This window comes from Pelobates fuscus, chromosome 9 (assembly GCF_036172605.1).
Source record: "Pelobates fuscus isolate aPelFus1 chromosome 9, aPelFus1.pri, whole genome shotgun sequence".
Taxonomy (NCBI): Eukaryota; Metazoa; Chordata; class Amphibia; order Anura; family Pelobatidae; genus Pelobates; species Pelobates fuscus.
Window position 1 is genome coordinate 142,703,198 of NC_086325.1, and position 21,127 is coordinate 142,724,324.

At 45.9% G+C, this 21,127-nt stretch overlaps 1 protein-coding gene across 6 annotated transcripts in view; it reads right to left on the reverse strand.

Moving 5' to 3' along the window:
- The window catches only part of SH3GLB2 (SH3 domain containing GRB2 like, endophilin B2), a 54,707-nt gene extending 42,880 nt beyond the window's left edge, over nt 1-11,827 (reverse strand). For all 6 annotated transcript variants that reach the window (XM_063432643.1, XM_063432642.1, XM_063432641.1 and 3 more), the window contains exon 1: nt 11,665-11,827. In XM_063432643.1, the coding sequence (XP_063288713.1) occupies nt 11,665-11,727 (63 nt within the window). In that variant the 5' untranslated portion in view covers nt 11,728-11,827. The remainder of the gene's footprint in view (nt 1-11,664) is intronic.
- Nucleotides 11,828-21,127: the final 9,300 nt, after the last annotated feature.

A 21,127-nucleotide genomic window follows, 5' to 3' on the forward strand; every position in this document is an offset into this window, starting at 1 on the left:
TCGCGAGGGACAGATTCAGTTAAGTAAATCTAACGTTTCCTGCATGAACTAACTCACCTATCAGTGATGGAAGTTGTAGCCTAATACCCTATTTTGAACACCCTATTTCTGAATTACCCGGTTTCAATGGACACTCCCATCTCTGCTAGGACATTCAGGCCTGAGCATAGAATAAAAGAAGAGCCACATGATTGGCAAAGTCACAACTCAAGCCAGGCTACATAATGTCATTAAAAATATAAATGGGAATTGATTGAGAGTGCACACATGGATGCTCTTCTAAGCAGTGAATAGTTCATGCCCTCCCGTCCGCTTTTCAATCATGGAACTTATCATAAAAAATAAAAGTTAACAGATAAGTAGTGGTGCTGCCACTTTGCAGGTTAAGTTTCTAAATTAATGCTTTTTTTGTCCCCTTATTTCTCCTGGTTTTTATTTTAAAATCACCTTTTTTTGTTATACATAAGAAAAAGTATTTTTCTTTTTTTTTCTTTTTTATGGGGAGCGTGATCTGTAGCAATCTTTGGCACCAGGCAGAGCTTAAACAAAGTTCCATTTCAGATGCTAAGCTAATTTATCAGCTATCCATCAGTCATAAAAATCCCACAGTAGTGCAAACTGTAGATATCATGACAGACATAAACAAAATGGCTGCACCCAGGTATTGAGATCTGGCACAATGAATAGATAAACTATTAATAAAAGCAATTGTCAATGGGGGTGGTATAATCAATTAAGATACACAGGGCAGAAAGAATGACAATTTAAAGAAAAATAAATGTAAAAAAAAAACCAGCACCATTAAATGTTGAATCTGAAAATGCAGCAAATCTAAAAGTAATTTAAAGAGACACTATATGCACCCAGACCTCTCATTGAAGTGGTCTGGGTGCAATGTTTAAACCTGCAATATAAAACACTACTACAGGGTTACTCTGCATCTAGTGGTAGTCTCCTAGACAGCCACTAGAGGTGTTTCCGTTAATCCTATTTCACTAAGAGGGGGGAGGACCTATTATTTTAGAGACAGGGACACTACACAGTACAGGTTCATATTGCTAATGCTTTGGTTTAAGACCTGCTGCATATAATTACAAAAAATTGCATAGTGAAACAACTTGTTGTTTGCTCCACTGATCCCTGAAAAACAATAGGTGGATTGGGGGAGGAAGGGAGGCAAGGTATACTACCATTTTAACTTCCCGCAGTTCACATGGACAGATTGTGGTTGTTTAGAAACCTGCCATTAAAACACATGGTGTCGTGTCAATGTAGGCAGAACAGCTCCTTAACTTTACAGACTGACATAACTGATAACAACATAAGGATAATTGATAATTACATATTAATGAGTGATTACCCCTGGGTGACAGATGTCTAATTGTACTAAATAGCTGGAGCCATCCAGTAGCTAACCTGCTGTCATTGAACTACAATTCCCTTTTAATCTTCGGCCAGCGTTTGGTGGGAGCACACCCTGAGAAGCATGGGAATTGTAGTTTCACTCTGCTCACCCAGAGATCACAAACCAACACGATCTTATCTTTGTTTTACTTGGTCTGACTGTTGTCTTTTACACAGCCAAGCATCCTACCATTATCTCTGCTATAGCCAAGCTTTGAATTACCTTTACCTGGCTCTTACCCCATTTAGTTTTTTGTATCAACTTACCCTCCTTTATACATTGAGATTCCTTTATTGGTCATCTCTTTTTCTTTCTTATAAGACAACCAACATCTTTGTGGATGACACCTACATCCTTTATTTCTTCCCAGAACTTCACACCCAAGATCAGGTCCCACCTGTGATATATACTCCAAGAGGTCATCACACGGTCTACCAAAAACCAAGCCAAGGGGGCGGAGCCGACTGAGCAACTGAGAGGACGCATTTCTCGGAGCTCCGTCTCTGACCTATATAAAATCGGAGATATATGGTGGAAATCGAGCCCAAAACCTCCCCACACACCACCCAAACACGGGCTAAAAGACCATGGGCAGGAAATCTAAGAAGGCAAAAGTCGAAAAAAGCCCCCACGGGAGGGACATTGGCGAGATGCTTCGGCTCTCGCAACAGGCCGCGTAGCCCAATTTTGACACGATGAATATGTGCCGTTGTGGCCAAGAATGCATCATTGTTACCTTTATGCACGCAAAAAAATAAAGAAATAAAAAAAAAACAAGCCAAAAGAGGTGTGTTTTTCTTCCTTGTACCTCGTCCTTAAGCCTCTATAATTTATAAAAAACAAACAGTCTGTTCATTATTTTCTGTATTATATAAACTCCTTGTCTTTACAAGACTTCACTCCTGGATTTTCCAACATTGTGGGGTTTCTGAACACACTTTTAACTTCAATAATTTGCTGCCCATATCCTCTTGCCATGGACCTCCCTAATCCTCCTCACTTGTCTCCCCCTACTTCTATAAACTTTACCTCAACTCCTCTTCCATGCAAACCTTCTCAGTTCTACTCCCTCTACCTTAGTCCTCTACTACCATACAACTGCCAATTTACATACAGACAGCCTCTTCCTCATCATTATTCACAATTTTCTGAAAACACCATTATTAACAAAACATTTTCGAAGGCTCAGTAGCTCAACCACTTTTCCAACATATCACCTCTACGCAACGGTGTGTCAGAATACTCAGGTCACCATTTGTCATGGTCATACCATCTGGTGGTTACATCAGTTTGTTTTCACTTTATTGTAAGATTTGTTCTCTTTGTTGGTTGTATAATTAATGACTGTAATGGAAGCCACCGTTCCCCTAGCTCATGGAGGGGCTTAGAGGCCAGCTTTCTCCCTATATACTATGGACCCTGTCAAAGAACACCCTAGAAAAAGTACTCAAATGGACTACTGTCACCAGCCATGAGATTTGCTATCCTATCCAGCAAATGCAGCATACCCAAGCACCCTGGCAGTAGAGTTACTCCTGCCCCAGCAGCAATTTGAATGTAAACAATATAATTGCACCATGATGCTCTGAGGGCTCTCACTTAGGTATTTCTTCAGTACAGCCATATCAGGAAGATTACAGGTTTATGTAAACAGGGGGGGAGGGGAGAACTTTAGTAACTGCACTGGTGCAAGGAAAATACATTAAGACATTTTACATTCTTTGCCATCACATTAACTCCTCTATGGAAGAACTCTTGCCCTGTGCTGATGTGACCATTAAGCAGTTTTAAACAGCTCCAGCAACTCTTTAATCCTCTAGGACCATTCAACTCCTGTTATATATCAAAATTGTGAATAACCTAGAGTCTAGGTCCGGGGTAGGCAACCTTTTAGCAGCACTGTGCCGATATAGGATTGTGATGTCCCGTGGCGCGCCGATTCTATTTGTTTATGCTGCCGTATTCTGCTTGTGTTATTTATACTGTAATTGCTTTGTATATTTGTGTGTATATGAGCTATTATATTATATATGTTCAGGAGTAGTTTGTGGTATCGTGTATGATAGATATGAATGTGGGCTGTGTATGGGGGCTGCTTGTGGAATTGTGTGTGGATTGTTATGTCACGTTGTGTGTTTGGTAGTGTGTGGGGGCTGTTTGGGGTATTGCATGTGAGAGGCTGCATGTGGGGTTGTGTGCATGTATGTTTATTGTTAGTGGTGTTGTGTTTGTGGGGATTGTGTGTGTGTGTGGGCTGTTCATATTATTTGTATGAGGGGAGGGTTATTCTGCATTTCTGTGTATATTTACCAGTGTGGGTAGGTTCCCTGGGTTCCAATGGGGACCAGGCTGGCCAGGTACAGGTCAAGGACAGGAGCTGCAACAGCAGCTGCGGGCTGCTCTACTCCAGTGTGGATTCCCATTCACAAGTGCTGGGAGGAAGTGATCTGAGATAGTTATCTGAGATTACTACCTCTACGTGCTGCAATGCATAAATTGAGGATTGTCCTTCACCACCTCTTCGTCTCTCTTAGCAGATATCTGAAGTTTTACTGGGACTACTGATATGCCAGAGTGCGTTTGGCTCTAGCAGCCTTGAGTGCCGTGCAAAGACACCTCGAGTGCCGTGCATGGCACTAGTGCCGTAGGTTGCCTACCCCTGGTCTAGGTTATTCACAATTTTGATATATAACAGGAGTTGAACGGTGGCCTTATAGCTGTTGTTCGGCTTCAAATTAAGAGTTACAGGAGTAGAAGTTTAACAACAGATGGTGACCATAGTCTGACACTCTGATTTAAAGTGACACACCTGCCATAGGGATGCAATGACACACCTGCCATAGGGATGCAATGACACACCTGCCATAGGGATGCAATGACTCAATGCATTTTGTGAGGAGATGCAGATTGTTCGCAGTGCAGAAATTGCTGCGCATGTGCACAAGCCTCCCCATGCTTACCTATGGGGAAGCATTGGATTGGCTACGATCACCAGAGATGGAGTCATCAGCAAGCCAGGAGCCCAAGGAGAATAAAGGCAAGTAATATACTTTATCTTCTTACTTCTGAAGCGTCCTGGAAATATAAATAGGTAGGCTAACACTCTAGCGTACAAAATACATGGACCAATAATAATATATTATTCATAGTTTTCCCACTTAGGATGCATTGCCTTATTTTTTCTCTCTTTTTGTACATTTCCCCTCTTTGTACATATTTTGTTTTCGGCATATCCCATATATTTTTTTTATATAAGTTTCGTTCCGGTTCCACAATGGACTGTTTAAGTGCGTATTGTTTCCTAAGACCAGAAAGCACACGACATGCGATGCACATGTGCTGAAATTTGAGGAACAGACAAACGGATAGTCGGATGTGACATCACGAAACAGGAAGAAGGAACGCAACCGGCCGCCAGCTGATCCCCGTCACGGAATTAAGAAGCTATATAAACAAGACGACATGATGCTGTCCCAGATCCCTGAAGAAGTCCGTCCCCGGACTAAAACGCGTTGGATTCACATTGTTTGGACCTTTTTATTCTATTTGTTGTTTTAACCAATTTGTCTAATAAATAAATGTTTATTTATTTTATTTTTTGATTTTTGTAGTGGGTAGGCAAATAACAGTTGCATGTGAGGTACCCCAAAGGCAGTCCTCTAGCACAATACGAACAGCTGAACATAGGGGTACAAGGTAGATCAAGCACATTTTTTATATATAACGATAGAAACGATATAGCTTTACTTTGTTTAGGCTTTGCGTAACATAACATAGAGTGATATCGCTTAACTTTCTAGGCATGTGATTATTTTGCAGTGGCAAGAGCTAGTGAAGCTATGAGTAGGTTACCACGTGCGTTAGAGTAAGGGTGAGTGATTCAGAAGATTAGTTATCGCTAGTGGAAGCAGCAGGAGATATGTTTACAAGATATGCTGTGACATGGCTGACATAAGTTAGTAACATGTTGAGTTGGACATCATCATGATAGGCTGGTATGTCTACCTATGCGTGGGTGTTGAGCTTATGAGTAATTAGTACCCTCCTAGCCATTAAGGCTATAGATTAGTGGTCCCACGGATAAGTGTGCTGGACCAACTCTGGTGACAGGGTATCGAGGTTATACTCAGAGAGGCTCTGTATATAATTGCTTTGTCCCGAGTGGCATTCCCCCCGTGGTCCCTGGCGTGGACAGATCTATGTGCCATGCTGGATTGCTGTTCGCCAGTGCCAATGGGACATTGGGCTTAGTGTTTAGTTGGCGGCAGTGGCGCTGGCTTTACATGAAGTGTGTAGGTGCAGTTGTGGAGCAGATATAGAGCAAAAGAAAATTAAATAACACAATAAATGCAACTCGTAAAAAATGAAGGTACATATTTACACTCTTGTCATAAATAGAGTCCCATACTGTCTGTGATTAGATATGTCCGCGGTGCTGGTAAAGTCCACATATGTTCCCATGGAACCTGACGCAGGTGTCGGGCTCCGGTAGCCAGGTCAGGCAATCACCTAGCCGGCTCCAGATCTCAGGGCGTGCAGTCTGGTCGCAGAGATCTTATCGGTGTGATGGTGTATCCAGCCTCTTCGTTCGATGCAGGGGGTCTCTGCGTTGGTACGGGCATCCGGTGAGGTGGACTCGCCAACGTGTGAGAGTCTGCGTGAGGTGATGTGTCGCAGGCTGTGGTGTCGCCTCCGAGGTATGCCAGGGCGAGGGTCTGCCTCTGAGTGTTGTCGGTAGAGGGGTTGCGGTGTGGTCTGCCTGGGGCCCTTCCGGTCCCTGTTTAGTGCAGTGTGTCGCTGCAGCAGGACCGCCTTTTCATGCCTCTTAGGTAGGTTTAGTTTTGCCGGGCCCTTGTATGGGCGGGTCGCCGTCATAGGTAGTGGTAGTCGCTTGGGATTACGGGCTTTTCGGTGTTGCCGTCCACGGGCTTTGTTGGCGTGACGCGGTGTGCACGTTTGCTGGGGGATCACCGGCAGGATTGTGACAGGATGGTATGCCTTGGCCTGTTGCTCCCTGGAGGCTATTGTCCTCCAGAACCTGGCGAACAGCTCGTCCAGCCGGGTCTCAAGGTCAGGTTTCTTTGTGTCTCGAGCACACGTGGCGGCGGCCATTTCGGTCTCCATCTTGTCAATAGGGGTTTGCTGGTTGGGGATACGATTTAGGCTGCTGCCATCTTCTGCAGTCCGTATAAGCTTGTGATACTCGATTGCGTGGACCGGGATAACCCCCGCCGGTCCTGAGGGGGTGGGGAGAAGCCCAATGCTTCGGGTGCTGCAAGATTTGGTGAGCCGGGAGAGCGTCCGTCTCTCCCCTGCTCTGCATGTTGTAGGCCCCAAGCCTCCGGTCCGGTTTCCCAGCGGGCTTTTGAACGTGCGAGGTATCCTCCAGTACCCCTGCCTCCATATAGCAAGGTGGGGTAAGTTGGGGTTCTGAAGTAAGCTGTATTCCCGCTGTTTTCTGCCAAAAATCTAATTCAGGCCTGGGAGCTCACAGAAAGCGTGTCTGTTCAGCTCCCAGGTCATGCCCCGCCCCATAATGTTTATTTTTATCTACTCCTTTGGTGGTTCTGTTTTTCTACATCATCAGTTCCTCAAAGACTGCGGACCTTGACGGTAACTACATTGAACTGCTCATTATATGGAGGATCTATCTACATACCCCTTGTTGGGGAGACAAGCCTGTTTATTCTGACGTCTTGTGAGTGCTCTCACTACCCACCCCCTCCATCGCTCCTTAATGTTATAACACCATATGCAGTTTTTCTTTTTGTCTTTATATAGATGTATATTGCTACCCAAGTTCTTATCTGTGTATCAGGTAGTATCCATCCTTGTTTTTAAAGCGTCTTATTCTGGAGCTTATATAGATATATTTTCATATATATCATTGTTGAGTACGTTTTGTTTTTTGGTGGTGTGGTGAGGTTCACCATTACTAGTTCCAGTTTTACTAATATCTACACTTATAGTGATTGATTGATTGTTTGATTGTCTTTGTTACACAATAATAAGTTCTGTTTCTCCAGCCTTTACTACTGGAAGTTCTCCAACAGGGGAACAAACTCAAGAGATAAACTCAGAAACATCACTAGAAGCCCACCCAACAGGCCTGAACACCATGAAGCAGCCCAGACAGCTAATTATAAGCACATTGATTTTGGAACTGTTCCCAACTGCTGTGGGCAGATATCACTTGTGTGACCTCAGTGCTTATATCCTAGAATGGGCCCCTCTCTATAATAAATGACAGAAAAGAAAAATGGTCAATACAACAACAAAATGAGTCCTTTGGATTTTAGAGTAACAGAATATTACTAATATCTAAATGTGGCACTCATTGTATTGCATTTGTAAAGAAGAAGTGATGAGCAAACCTGTGTGGATTCTAACTAGTGAAGTGTAGGTCACACACAAATCTTTCCAGTAAGTGCTTTAACTTACTGAGCCATCACAGTTGTATTGCTTTCAAATACCTCCCAATATTTCAAAATGGACAAAGAGAGAAACGTTAATTTTAGAGGCATAAGTAGGGGTACTGCCTGGGGCGTGGCTGTTCGGATAATTATTAGGTGATTTATTAACAACCATTTGTGCAAATAAAATGTAATTTAGAACAAGAACGAACGTATTTAAACTGACTGGTTTCCAAACACATTTATTGTAAATTAAATTAATCACTCGGAGTATTATTGCTGTGAAGTTCTGTTATATACTCAGCTGCACCAACAATATGGAGAAAAGGGGGATATTAGGTACGGTATAAAAAAAGAGGGGTTTCGGTTTAAAAAAATGTCCCTCCTAAATAGGGAAACGTGGGAGGTATTCTTTTGTCAGGAGTCAAACATCCGCATTCTGTAGCATAAAAAGTCTATATGTTAAACACTGGAAAATCAAATGCATGTCATTTCACTTCCCCCAGACAGTCACTGATCACGAGAAAGCAGTTCAGAAAACTCTGCATTACACTCGATTCTACAGGAACTGAGCTACACAGAGACAGGCAAACAGGACTACGCTGGGGGAGCATAGAAAAAGCACATATCAATACTTTCACATTTCTAATAGTATATAGGACAGGGGAGCCCCCCCAAAAAATAAATAAAATGTAGACCCCAGATGTTATAGCACTACAATCTCCCATGATGCTTTACCAGTATTTGGGTAAAAGAAAAAACTCAAAAACGATTCTTGCACAATAGAACAGAGATAATTATAATTCTGATGAAAACATGTGATTTGTCTGTAAGAGGGTTTTTTTTTTTCTACACAGCTTAAAAAGTACAGTACAAGAACTGTACGGTGACAATATTATGGCAATCAATTCTTATAAACATATACAAATGCTGAATATGAAACAACCATAAAAAAAAATATTTAGGCCTCGATTTAATATTTTTGGGGATAGACTTAAAATGATTTAACATAGTGAAAATATATTTGTTGATAATTATATTATGGGGGGAAAAATCATGTTAAAAGTTTATTCAAAACGATTAAGTCATCTGAAAAGCGTATCCAAAAATATTAAAATGGGGGCCTTAATTACCGTAATTTAGTATTTCAGCAAAATGGAACTTACGCACTAAATTGTGAAATGCAGAAAATGAAAATGGCAAAATCGAGGCCAAAGTCAATTGTATTAATTGATTTTACAGTATGATTCAATATTCTTGTTGGATACGAATAATTAGCAAGTTCACCACACAAATTCATTGTTTTTATTGGAATTCATTTTTGTTTTTCAAGAGGATGAGCAAACCAAAACATAAAAACACACTGTAGAGACTGGCCAGGGGACACTCTCTTTCTGACATTAGACCGCCACCTCTGGCCAGGGGACACGCTCTGACATTAGACCGCCGCCTATGGCCAGGGGACACTCTCTCTCTGACATTAGACCGCCGCCTCTGGCCAGGGGACACTCTCTCTCTGACATTAGACCGCCGCCTCTGGCCAGGGGACACTCTCTCTCTGACATTAGACCGCCACCTCTGGCCAGGGGACACTCTCTCTCTGACATTAGACCGCCGCCTCTGGCCAGGGGACACTCTCTCTCTGACATTAGACCGCCGCCTCTGGCCAGGGGACACTCTCTCTCTGACATTAGACCGCCGCCTCTGGCCAGGGGAGACTCTCTCTCTGACATTAGACCGCCTCCTCTGGCCAGGGGAGACTCTCTCTCTGACATTAGACCGCCTCCTCTGGCCAGGGGAGACTCTCTCTCTGACATTAGACCGCCTCCTCTGGCCAGGGGAGACTCTCTCTCTGACATTAGACCGCCTCCTCTGGCCAGGGGAGACTCTCTCTGACATTAGACCGCCGCCTCTGGCCAGGGGAGACTCTCTCTCTGACATTAGACCGCCGCCTCTGGCCAGGGGAGACTCTCTCTCTGACATTAGAACGCCGCCTCTGGCCAGGGGAGACTCTCTCTCTGACATTAGACCGCCGCCTATGGCCAGGGGAGACTCTCTCTCTGACATTAGACCGCCGCCTATGGCCAGGGGAGACTCTCTCTCTGACATTAGACCGCCGCCTCTGGCCAGGGGAGACTCTCTCTCTCTGACATTAGACCGCCGCCTCTGGCAAGGGGACACTCTCTCTCTGACATTAGACCGCTGCCCATGGCCAGGGGACAGTCTTTCTGACAGGAAATTGCCGCCACTGGCCAGGGGACACAGTCTTTCTGACAGGAAATTGCCGCCACTGGCCAGGGGACACTCTCTCTCTCTCTTTAGACTACCGCCTATGGCCAGGGGAGACTCTCTCTCTCTGACATTAGACTGCTGCCTCTGGCCAAGGGACACTCTCTCTCTGACAGGAAATTGCCGCCTCTGGCCAGTGGATAGACTTTCTCAGACATTAGACTGCTGCCTCTGGCCAGGGGACACTCTCTCTGACAGGAAATTGTCACCTCTGGTCAGGAAACGCTCTCTCTCTGACATTAGACTGTCACCTCTGGCCAAAGGACTCTCTCTGACATTAGACTGCTGCCTCTGGTCAGGGAATGCTCTCTCTCTGACATTAGACTGTCACCTCTGGCCAAAGGACATTCTCTGACAGGAAATTGTCGCCTCTGGATAGGAGGCAATCTCTGTTGGGGGAGGGGTTGCTATCCCAACCAAGGGACACCATTTTCCTGACAGGAGACTGCAGCCACTTCCAGAGGACATCCTCTATATATGATAGAGAAGGTATCCCCTACCCCTCCCCCTATGATGGGGGGGGGGGGGAGCTGGGGATACCTTCCATAAGATGGGGGGCAGGGGATACCCTCTATAAGATGGGGGATACTCTCTATAAGATGGGGGAAGGGGGTACCCTCTATAAGATGGGGGGATACCCTCTATAAGATGGGGGGATACCCTCTATAAGATGGGGGGATACCCTCTATAAGATGGGGGGCAGGGGGATACCCTCTATAAGATGGGGGGCAGGGGGATACCCTCTATAAGATGAGGGGGCAGGGGGATACCCTCTATAAGATGAGGGGGCAGGGGGATACCCTCTATAAGATGAGGGGGCAGGGGGATACCCTCTATAAGATGAGGGGGCAGGGGGATACCCTCTATAAGATGGGGGATACCCTCTATAAGATGGGGGATACTCTCTATAAGATGGGGGATACTCTCTATAAGATGGGGGGACACCCTCTATATGATGGGGGGACACCCTCTATATGATGGGGGGCAGGGGGTACCCTCTATAAGATGAGGGGCAGGGGGATACCCTCTATAAGATGGGGGATACCCTGTAATAAGATGGGGGGCAGGGGGGATACCCTGTAATAAAATGGGGGGCAGGGGGATACCCTGTAATAAAATGGGGGGGCAGGGGGATACCCTGTAATAAGATGGGGGGGCAGGGGGATACCCTGTAATAAGATGGGGGGGCAGGGGGATACCCTGTAATAAGATGGGGGGGCAGGGGGATACCCTGTAATAAGATGGGGGGGCAGGGGGATACCCTGTAATAAGATGGGGGGCAGGGGGATACCCTGTAATAAGATGGGGGGCAGGGGGATACCCTGTAATAAGATGGGGGATACCCTGTTATAAGATGGGGGTATGTTGCCCCTGGCCAGAGAGCCAGTGTGCCTCGTGAGGGGATGCTGTGTGATGGCAGAGAGCTGAAGGCTGTGCTAACAGTGCAGCAAAGATGGAGGGATGCTGAGCACCAACTGTCAGAGGAGGCTGCTGCTGCAGGAGGGGGACGGGGTGTAGGGGCAGCTCACTGGGACACCCTGTATTAATGGCACTCACCTGCACAGCCCTGGTGAAGAACACCCCGGCATCTGAGGCCAGCTTCTTCACATTGAAATCCATGATGGTGACAGCAGGGAGGATGACTCCAGTAAAGCAGGCATCGGCTGTCTGTAATCCCAGAGCTCTCCCACCCACGGGTAATGCTCAGCCAGGCCGCGCAATCTATCCCAGAGCACAGCCTACCTCACACACACGCCTATCTGGGATCAGCTGATCAGCCTCTTAAAGGAGCAGTGTCAGTCACACTGCCCACATGGACAGCACAGTGCAGACTGCCCATGTGTTACCAGCATCACTTCCATGTCTGCTGATAGCTTTATTATTTATAAATTGGTTATTTCACACTGGCTTCCACATAATGCTCTTTACATTCATTTTCATTTAGGATATTGCTATGAGGATTATTATTTCCCATCAAATATTTATTTATTCACAATAAGCACAATGTAATATTATGTAAATATGACATAATATTAATAATGTTGTTATTTTCCAAGTTACTGCTATTAGGATAAGCAGGCCCATCATGTTTACCTGGACTCCCATCACTCCTGCATTCACATGAAAAGTGCTTTTTATTATGTCGAATTCAATGCTGCTAGGTGGCAGTGAATGTAATAATCTTAGAAGGCGCTATATAAGCGCTACAGAATCTGTTGGCGCTATATAAATTGCAATAATAATAATAAGGAAGAATTGATTTTCCTCCAGCAACATATGAATTCTACATACAGCAGGGCAGAAGGCTTCACTGCTGCCCATCAGTGCGCAGAATGTCGTGGATCTGGCTAGCTTTTTGCTATGGTAGACTGATACCGGAGAAACTGACGGAAGCCAAGCACAGAGAGATGGACACAGGTTTCTTCAGGAAGGAAGAGATTCTTTATTGGATCACCGATCGGGACTCAGAGGGACTAATGTCACCAAAATACAGCAAGTTCTGAGCCCCGGACAATAGTGCAGGCTCCTTATATAGGCACATAACTCCTCCCATATTAAGCTCCACCCGCACATTCTCTTGACCAATCAATACAAATAAGAATTAGCTTCCTGCTTGACCGCATGGCCTGTCCAGCACAATGGAGGAGGGGAATACTACATCCTGTATTCTTGCACATGCTCCGTACACTACTGATCGTATCTTGCCTCGTGCAACCAACTGATCGATACGTCAGCATATGCACGTACACATGCCACGTGGTAATCTCGGCCTACTAAATTTATTTTTACCGAGATTCCACCACATTCCCCCCTTTGATGCTGATGTGGAATTATTAAAAATTATCATTGTACTTGTATTGAATTATTGTACTAACTCCATTTTAACCTTATATTGTGACAATCCTCCATTTTGTCCTCCTAACCTGACTTCTTCAAATCCTCCATTTTGTCCTCATGACTTAACTTGTTCATTTTAAAACTACATTACGTGACTGAACTTCTCAACCCAATTAATATAGTAGACAAAGACTGTGTTTTCCTACAAGGACAAATGCCAGGAGGTGCTGGGTACTCCTTAAGACTTGCTGGCTACTCCTTAGAACTTGTAAGATAGTATAGTTTGAAGGCCACAGAACACAGTAGTAATGAAATGTTCTATTCATAAGAGACCTTGCACCTGGACATGAAGTCTGATATTATTGACCGTGTAAAATGACGCTTAGGACCCCCTTATCCCCCCCGTGTCCAGAATAATCCCACCTCTGATGGGTGGGCACGGGACTAACCTCTTAATTTTATGAACCAATAGGTAAGACACTAACCCCGTCACTTAACAATTAATCCAATTGATGATGTTTATTTGCTGATATTCTAATAATCAATGATGACGCAAAATGCCTCTTAAAAGGGCCTGCGCGCCCGCTTTTACTGCACTTGCCAATAAACTTTCTCGAAGTTATTTTAACCTGAACCTCGTGTGTCAGACTTAATTACTTCAGCGTATATACGCAATTTAATTTTATTGATTTGGACAGGAACAGATAGACTTTGAACATTTTGGTTTACTCTCAAAAAGTACCATAACAACTTGGCGCCCAACGTGGGGCATCGGGCTATGTCCGGCCGGTGAGCCGTCCTAAGGAAGACAAGGGTGGACGGAGGAATCCAGGGGGAAGGAAGGGAGATTGATCACCTCCAGATACACGGTAGAGACTTCTGCAGAGCCACCGGTACGTTCCGGCCCCTTTGATTGACCCGTCCACGTGTCTGTGACTGCTTCCCGGGAGGACATCAAAGACAGGTAATATCTTGCCCGGTGTCTCGTTACCCACTTGTTTACCTGCATTTTAGTCTATCTGTTGCCTGGGTGTGTTTGAATTGTGTTTGAATTGTTTGCCTGTTTCCCCATTTTGAGATAAAGGGGGGGTGGACCTGCAGGGGATTTGCCTGGGGTTCTGTCTTGCTTGTTTTCCCCTTTTTGGGATAAAGGGGGGTGGACCTGAGGGGACTTGCCTGGGTCTTCAGTGTGTCTGTCTATCTGTTTGTATTTTACCCCTTTTGGAATAAAGGGGGGTTGACCCGTGGATGTGTTCCTGGGGGGTCTTCTGTTGCCTGTTTTACCTCTTTTAGGAACCACGGTGCTGTGGTTGTAAGGAAAAAGGGGGGTTGACCCGTGGATGTGTTCCTGGGGGGTCTTCTTTGCCTGTTTACTTCTTTTAGGAGCCTCGTGGCTGTGGCTGTAAGGAAAAAGAAGTTTGTGGAACTGTGGGATCTGTGTAGAATCATAGTTTCCTGTGATCCAAGTTTGTGTCACTTTGATAGCCTAGCTAGCTTCACTGTGCGCATTCGGACTATCCAGCTCTAGTTGAGTTGGGGACGTCCTGACCCGGACCATCCAGCTCTAGTTGAGTTGGGGACGTCCTGACCCGGACCCTTCGGCTCTAGTTGAGCTGAAGGTCCACTGATTATTTAATTGTGGTAGGAGACTTAGCCTTGTGGCAGGGGACTTTGTTTCCTGGGGGAATTCAGGCAGGTATTGCTTGTTTTTCGCATCACGTGGTAGTGAGACTTATAAAGTGGGTTTTATAGGGGCACTACGGGAGTGAGGATAGACGTGGCCACATTCTTGTGGACTGCAGAGTAGAGAGAGGCTGACGGAACTCGGACCGGTGTCAGTTGTTTTCCGTGGCCGCTGGTAGTGAGACTTATGAAAGTCGTTCTCCGAGCGGGGACACTACGAGGTTGAGAAAGGTGACTTTGGAGTAAGCACATGTAGAAGGAAAGGGATTATTGTTGATTTTATTTGAACTGTAATGCATGCACTGTATTTCAATTGTATTGTTGTCTTGTCTGTTTTATTAGGAGTCTCATGAACTCCTGTGTCTGTCTCTAAGGATTTTTCCTTGCCTTTCATCTTTTCTAAACTTCCTATATTATTATACTATCCACTCCCATTTCTCTTGAAAGAGAAGTGATTGGTCACACACTTCTCACCTCGCTCCAATCCGTGTCTACCACCCCGGGTAGGCGGATTCAGTGACTAGTCTACGTTTTGGGAAGACGCACCTGAGAAAGTCCCACGATTCTCGGGTGGCAGTCGAGCATTGTAGACGTTCTTGTTCAGTTTTCCTTCTCTCTCCCTATATCTAGGACGCTGGTATAGGGGTAAAGGGATTATGGGACAGGATTTAAGCAAGCCCAGTAAGGGCTGGTTAGCATGTGATTTAGTCGAAGACAGAGAGGGTGAGGAAATGGTTAAAGGTGTTGAAAAGATTGCGAAAGTATGTAGAATTGCTGTACCGACATGTGGAAGATTGCAACCAGAAAGTTGGCGTAGGTTACTGACAGAAAAGAAAGGCAAACTTACAGATAATGGTTTATTAAAGACTGCTGAAGCATGGTATAGAGTAGCGAAGGCTATTCAGCTAGAAGGTTGGGTTGAGGAAGAGATAAATCACAAAGGTGTGAAATTGTTTGTGTATCATAATAATTGTGTTGCTGGGGTCTACCCTCAGCCAGCGCCCAAAACCGGCGCCCAGGGAATGTCTATCCCCAAGGTTCAGTCAGCCATAAGTGATAGCCAGCTGACTATGTTCCCCACTCCCAATCCTCCTAACACCCATCCCATTACCTCCCCTGTCTGCCCGGTCCTGAATTCTGATGGATCTTTCTTTTCCCCTTCCCCATCTTTGACATTCCCATCATCCTCATCCATCCCTACGCTACCTGCTATACCTTCCCCTAACATTTCATCTGCCATTCCTTCCCTACAATCCCTCTCCATTAATGATCCCCTCCCCTCTGCATCCGCCCAGCTAACCACCTCTTCCACCCTCACCCCGGCTCCTCCCTCTACACCCACCCCTACCAATCCCTCTCCGTCCCCTCCCATCTCCGCCCCAGTCCAATACCCCACCTCCTTTCCCTCCCCAGCCTGGCCCTACCCCTTCCCATATCCCATGGCCCTGCCCTATCCCGGATATCCACTACCCCTTCCCCAAGCCACTCCCCAGGTTCCGGTTATGCCCAGTCCGGCACAGGTTGCTCCAGGTGTGCCCACATCTAACATGGCCGCCACTCCTTCCCTTAACCCTAATGTAACACCTTTTCCGGCCACCAATATGGCGGCCCCCAGTTCGGCCCTGATGCCGGTAATTCCCGGTGACTACCTATCCCCAGGTTATGACTCGCTAGCCACCCCTGCATCTGGGGCTCGTTCCCAACCACCGATCCTTTCACCTCATGCGGGCCCTGCACCGCGCAAAAGAGCCAATATCATAGAATTCGATGATGACGAGATGGACAGGGTGTCCCATGTCTCATCGGAGCTTGCCGCGGGAGCCCCAACTCATCGTTCTATCGATGACCCCTTCGGCCACAAGGGTCGGGGAGAACAGGCCCCTCCTAAATATGTTGCTTTCAATCCCACTCAAGCTAGTGCTCTAATGAAATCACTCCCTGACCCAGAAAAACAGCCTATGCCCTTCTACCGAGGGATAGTTCAAATTCAAAAGACTTATTCCGCTGCATGGCGTGATCTACTGAGCATTTGTGCTATAAAAGCAGGGGATGCATATTGGCCAAGTATGGCCCGACACCTCAGTACAGATCTGCTCAGCAGTGATGTTGATTACCCCTCTGGAGTAACTTTTTGCACCCAATTAAGAGAATGGGCTAAGGACAAACTTGCGGATCAGGCTGCTGGCCTTACTGATGTTATTCAAGATAAAGGAGAATCAGTGGAAAGGTTCCATGCAAGACTGTATCAAATGTTCACAGATTTGGGGTTTGATCTTACAGACAAGATTCATTCACAAATGCTGTCAGGTGCGTTTGTCCAAGGTGTTAAAGACTCTATACGCAAGGGAATCATTGCTGCACGTCCTGAATACAAGGTTGTTCCCTTGGATACCCTGCTTTTAGTTGCTAGAGGTCTGGAATCTGTTCAGACCCCAAGAAGACCCAATCCAGCTCCACTCATGGTGGCCCGCGCTACCCCCATCACCTCTGGCACCAAGGGTGTCAAGTTAGAGGATGTAACTTGTTTTAATTGTGGGGCTCAGGGACACTACAGAAGTGATTGTCCGGAACCTAAAAAGGAACCTGGGGCACCCAGAAAGTTCTCTAAGCCTGCCCCAGGCCCCAAGACCGAGAAAAAGATTCCAATTATTGAAGAACCAGATGATTAGGAAACTGGCAAGCCTGTGTCTGTAACCCCTGTAATGGCAGCGTCTACAGGGGATAAGGGAGGGCCACTTGCCACAGTGACTTTGCCCATTGAAGACCATCCTACTACATTTCTAGTTGACACAGGTGCAGCCCGTAGTGTTCTACGAGAACAAGACCTGCCAGACCCATCCTTCCTGTCCAGTATTGATGTCTCTTGTGTTGGAGTGGATGGCCAGCCAAGACGTAGCCCTTTAACAACTCCACTACGAGTTGGCTCTAGCCTGCTTGCTCGCTTTGTAGTATCCTCCACATGCCCCATTAACCTGTTAGGTGCTGATGTTCTCTCACGCCTGCAAGCATCCATCACCTTTACCCCGGATGGGCAGGTAGAAATGTTTACACCTCTATCTGTATCAGACACTTCAGCCCTGTGCTCCTTGCCTCTGATGCTACATTTAGAAAAGCCCCATGAGGAAGCAGCAGAATTAAGGTCTAACTTCCCAGAGGAGTTAAAAACACAAGTGCCCGCCAAGTTATGGTCCTCAGGCCCAGAGGACATAGGTCACCTAAATGTTCCCCCTGTGGTGGTAAAACTTGTTTCAGGAGCTAAACTACCAAGAAAACCACAATATCCATTAAAACCAGCACAGTCTGCTGCAATTTCTGTCCACATCAAGGCACTCTTGGAGAAGGGTGCCCTTGTCAAATGTAAATCTGAATGCAACACCCCGTTATTTCCTGTGAAAAAGAAAACTCCAAAGGGTGAGCCAGAAAAGTACAGGATGGTCCAGGATCTCCGTGCTGTTAATGAAGCTACCGTCCTGGACACCCCTCTTGTACCAAATCCTCATACTCTGCTCTCTGGAGTCCCACCATCTGCAAAATTCTTCACAGTTATTGACCTGGCCAATGCCTTTTTCAGTGTCCCACTGGACCCATCCTGTCAATACCTGTTTGCTTTCACTCATGAGATGCAGCAGTATACCTGGACTGTCATGCCCCAAGGGGCACAAAATTCTCCAAGTCAATTTGCAAAGGCCATGGGCACCATCCTTGACCCATGGCAAGCTGACCACCCAGAAGTTGTCCTGCTTCAGTATGTGGATGATCTACTGCTGTGTGGAGATGATATGCCCACTACTGAAAGGTGTTCACTTAGTCTTCTTTCCTATTTGGCAGAACAGGGATGTAAAGCTTCACTCATCAAGCTACAATTCTGTCAGTCTTCAGTGATCTTCCTTGGACATTGTCTATCTCAAGGTACCAGACATCTTACTCGGGACCGGGTGAGAGCTGTGCTGGACATTCCGCCTCCAAGGACTTCTAAGTCTCTTCATGCCTTCCTAGGCCTCATTTCCTACTGCAGAGCATGGATCCCAGAAGCCTCTCTGCTTATGCAACCTCTCTATGATGCTCTTAAGTCCGACCCCTTCGGTCTGACCAATGAAGCTCTGGACAATTTTAATGCCCTCAAACGTGCCATTGCTTCTGCTCCTGCCTTGGGCCTACCTGATTACTCCAAACCTTTCAAATTATTTGTCTCTGAAAGACAAGGCCATGCAACAGGAGTTCTCACCCAAACTAATGACCTAAGAGGCCGCCAGAGACCTATTGGATATTTCTCATGTCAACTGGACATTGTGGCCAGAGGGACTCCTTCCTGTCTCAGGGCTGTTTTTGCTGCGAGAGAACTCATAGAAAGAACCTCAGACCTGGTCCTTGGCCACCCTCTGGTTGTTTTGGCCCCTCATGACATCTCTGCCATCATCAACCAAGTCCAGCTCAAGCACGTGTCTCCAGCCAGACACCTGCGCTTACAGTGTCATCTTCTTTTGCCTGACAACATTTCCATCCAAAGATGTCAAGTGCTTAATCCGTCCACTCTTCTTCCACTCCCTGAGGGGGGTATCTATTATGGATTTATCACAGATGAAACCTACATCTACCTGCTCTGTGGATGTATCAAGAAAGTCATGCATCCACACTTGTCATTTCATGAAGATGAGACACCTCTTTGTGTAAGCCCGGATTACGCCTTCTGCACCATGTGGTACAAACCGAACATTACTCCTGAACCTTGCTATGAAGATGAGCTTTACCACCGGACCGATGTAAAGCTCACTGCACAAGACTTCTATTGTGACTCTGAAGGCAATAGCATGGTCTTGATCCAGCTACCTCAACAACTTAACTACCTTTACCGTCATTGGGATACTGCTATCCCACATATTCCTGTTACCAAGTTGAAGACAAGGTCATGGAATGATCTTGGGCCCATGGCAAAACTATGGGCCACCATGAATGAAGAACAGCTACAGGAAAATGGTATTGTCAAATACCCAACAACTGACCTTCTAGAAGCATGGCCACGCCACTTCCTGGAAAAGGAATTTCAAGATCTGGTCATAAAGAATGATTATGACCCAGAAACACCTCACGACTGTTTTGAACAGATGAAAATGGAAACAGTGCACTTACCAACTGTGCATGAGAACCCATTACCAGATCCGGATTTTACCCTGTTTGTGGACGGATCGAGATATGCCGATGAAGGAGGAACATATCACACAGGATATGCCGTAACCACAACAGATGAAGTTATTAAATCATCATCCTTACCGCCAACAATGTCTGCACAAGAAGCTGAATTACAGGCTCTGACTTCAGCATGCAAAATTTCCGAAGGAAAACGTGCCAACATCTATACAGATTCAAGATATGCTCTGGGTGTGGCACATGACTTCGGCCTAATTTGGAAGACTAGAGGATTTCTTACCACCGCCGGTACACCAGTCAAACACAGCACTGCAATCAAGGAGCTAATGGATGCCCTCCTACTCCCCAAAGAAGTGGCCGTTTTGAAAATTAAGGCCCACGGGAAATTGGATACAGATGAAGCAAGGGGCAACCATTTGGCTGATCAAGCTGCTAAGTTAGCGGCCAGGGATCTGCAGGAAGTGGATGAAGAAGTGTCCGGACAAGAAGAAGAAGAAGAAGAAGTCCCTATTTTTGCTTTGCAAACTCTTCCTACTGATTTGCGAATTTTACAAGAACAACAAGCTGCAGTCACTCCTGAGGAAATCCAGAAATGGAAAAAGAAAGGAGCTGTCCAAAAGGACGGAATATATTACAACAACTTCAAATTTTGTCTTCCCAGAAATTTATACCCAGCAGTGGTCCAATGGGCACATGGGCCTGCACACCTGTCAAAAGAACTGATGGCCGCCCTCATACAGAAGTATTATGAAGCACCCGGAATCACAACATTGATAAGCAACTTCTGCAAAGCCTGTGTTATTTGTGCAAAATGCAATCCGGGAAGACCAGTCAAGGTGCCTGCAAAGAACCTGGCAAAGCCCATGTACCCCTTCCAACGAATTCAAATTGACCACATCCAAATGCCCAAGAGTGGGCCCCATGAATATGCACTAGTCATAGTGGACATGTTCTCAGGATGGCCAGAGGCATACCCAGTGGCCAATATCACTGCAAAAACAACCGCAAAGCGCCTACTTACAGATATTGTATGTAGATTCGGACTCCCAGAAGTCATTGAGAGTGATCAAGGCCCAGCCTTTACAGCAACTGTGACTAAAGAAATTTGGACTGCTCTAGGGGTGACTCTAGCCTTCCATACCCCTTACCACCCACAAAGTAGTGGTAAAGTGGAGCGCATGAATGGCACTCTAAAAACCAGAATGTTAAAAATGTCACAAGAAACAAAGATGCCCTGGCCAGAAAGCCTACCAATAGCTCTATTTAGTGTTAGGCACACACCTAGAGGGAAGCATTCACTGTCCCCATATGAGGTTCTATTTGGGACAGCACCCAGACTAGGTTGTTATTATCC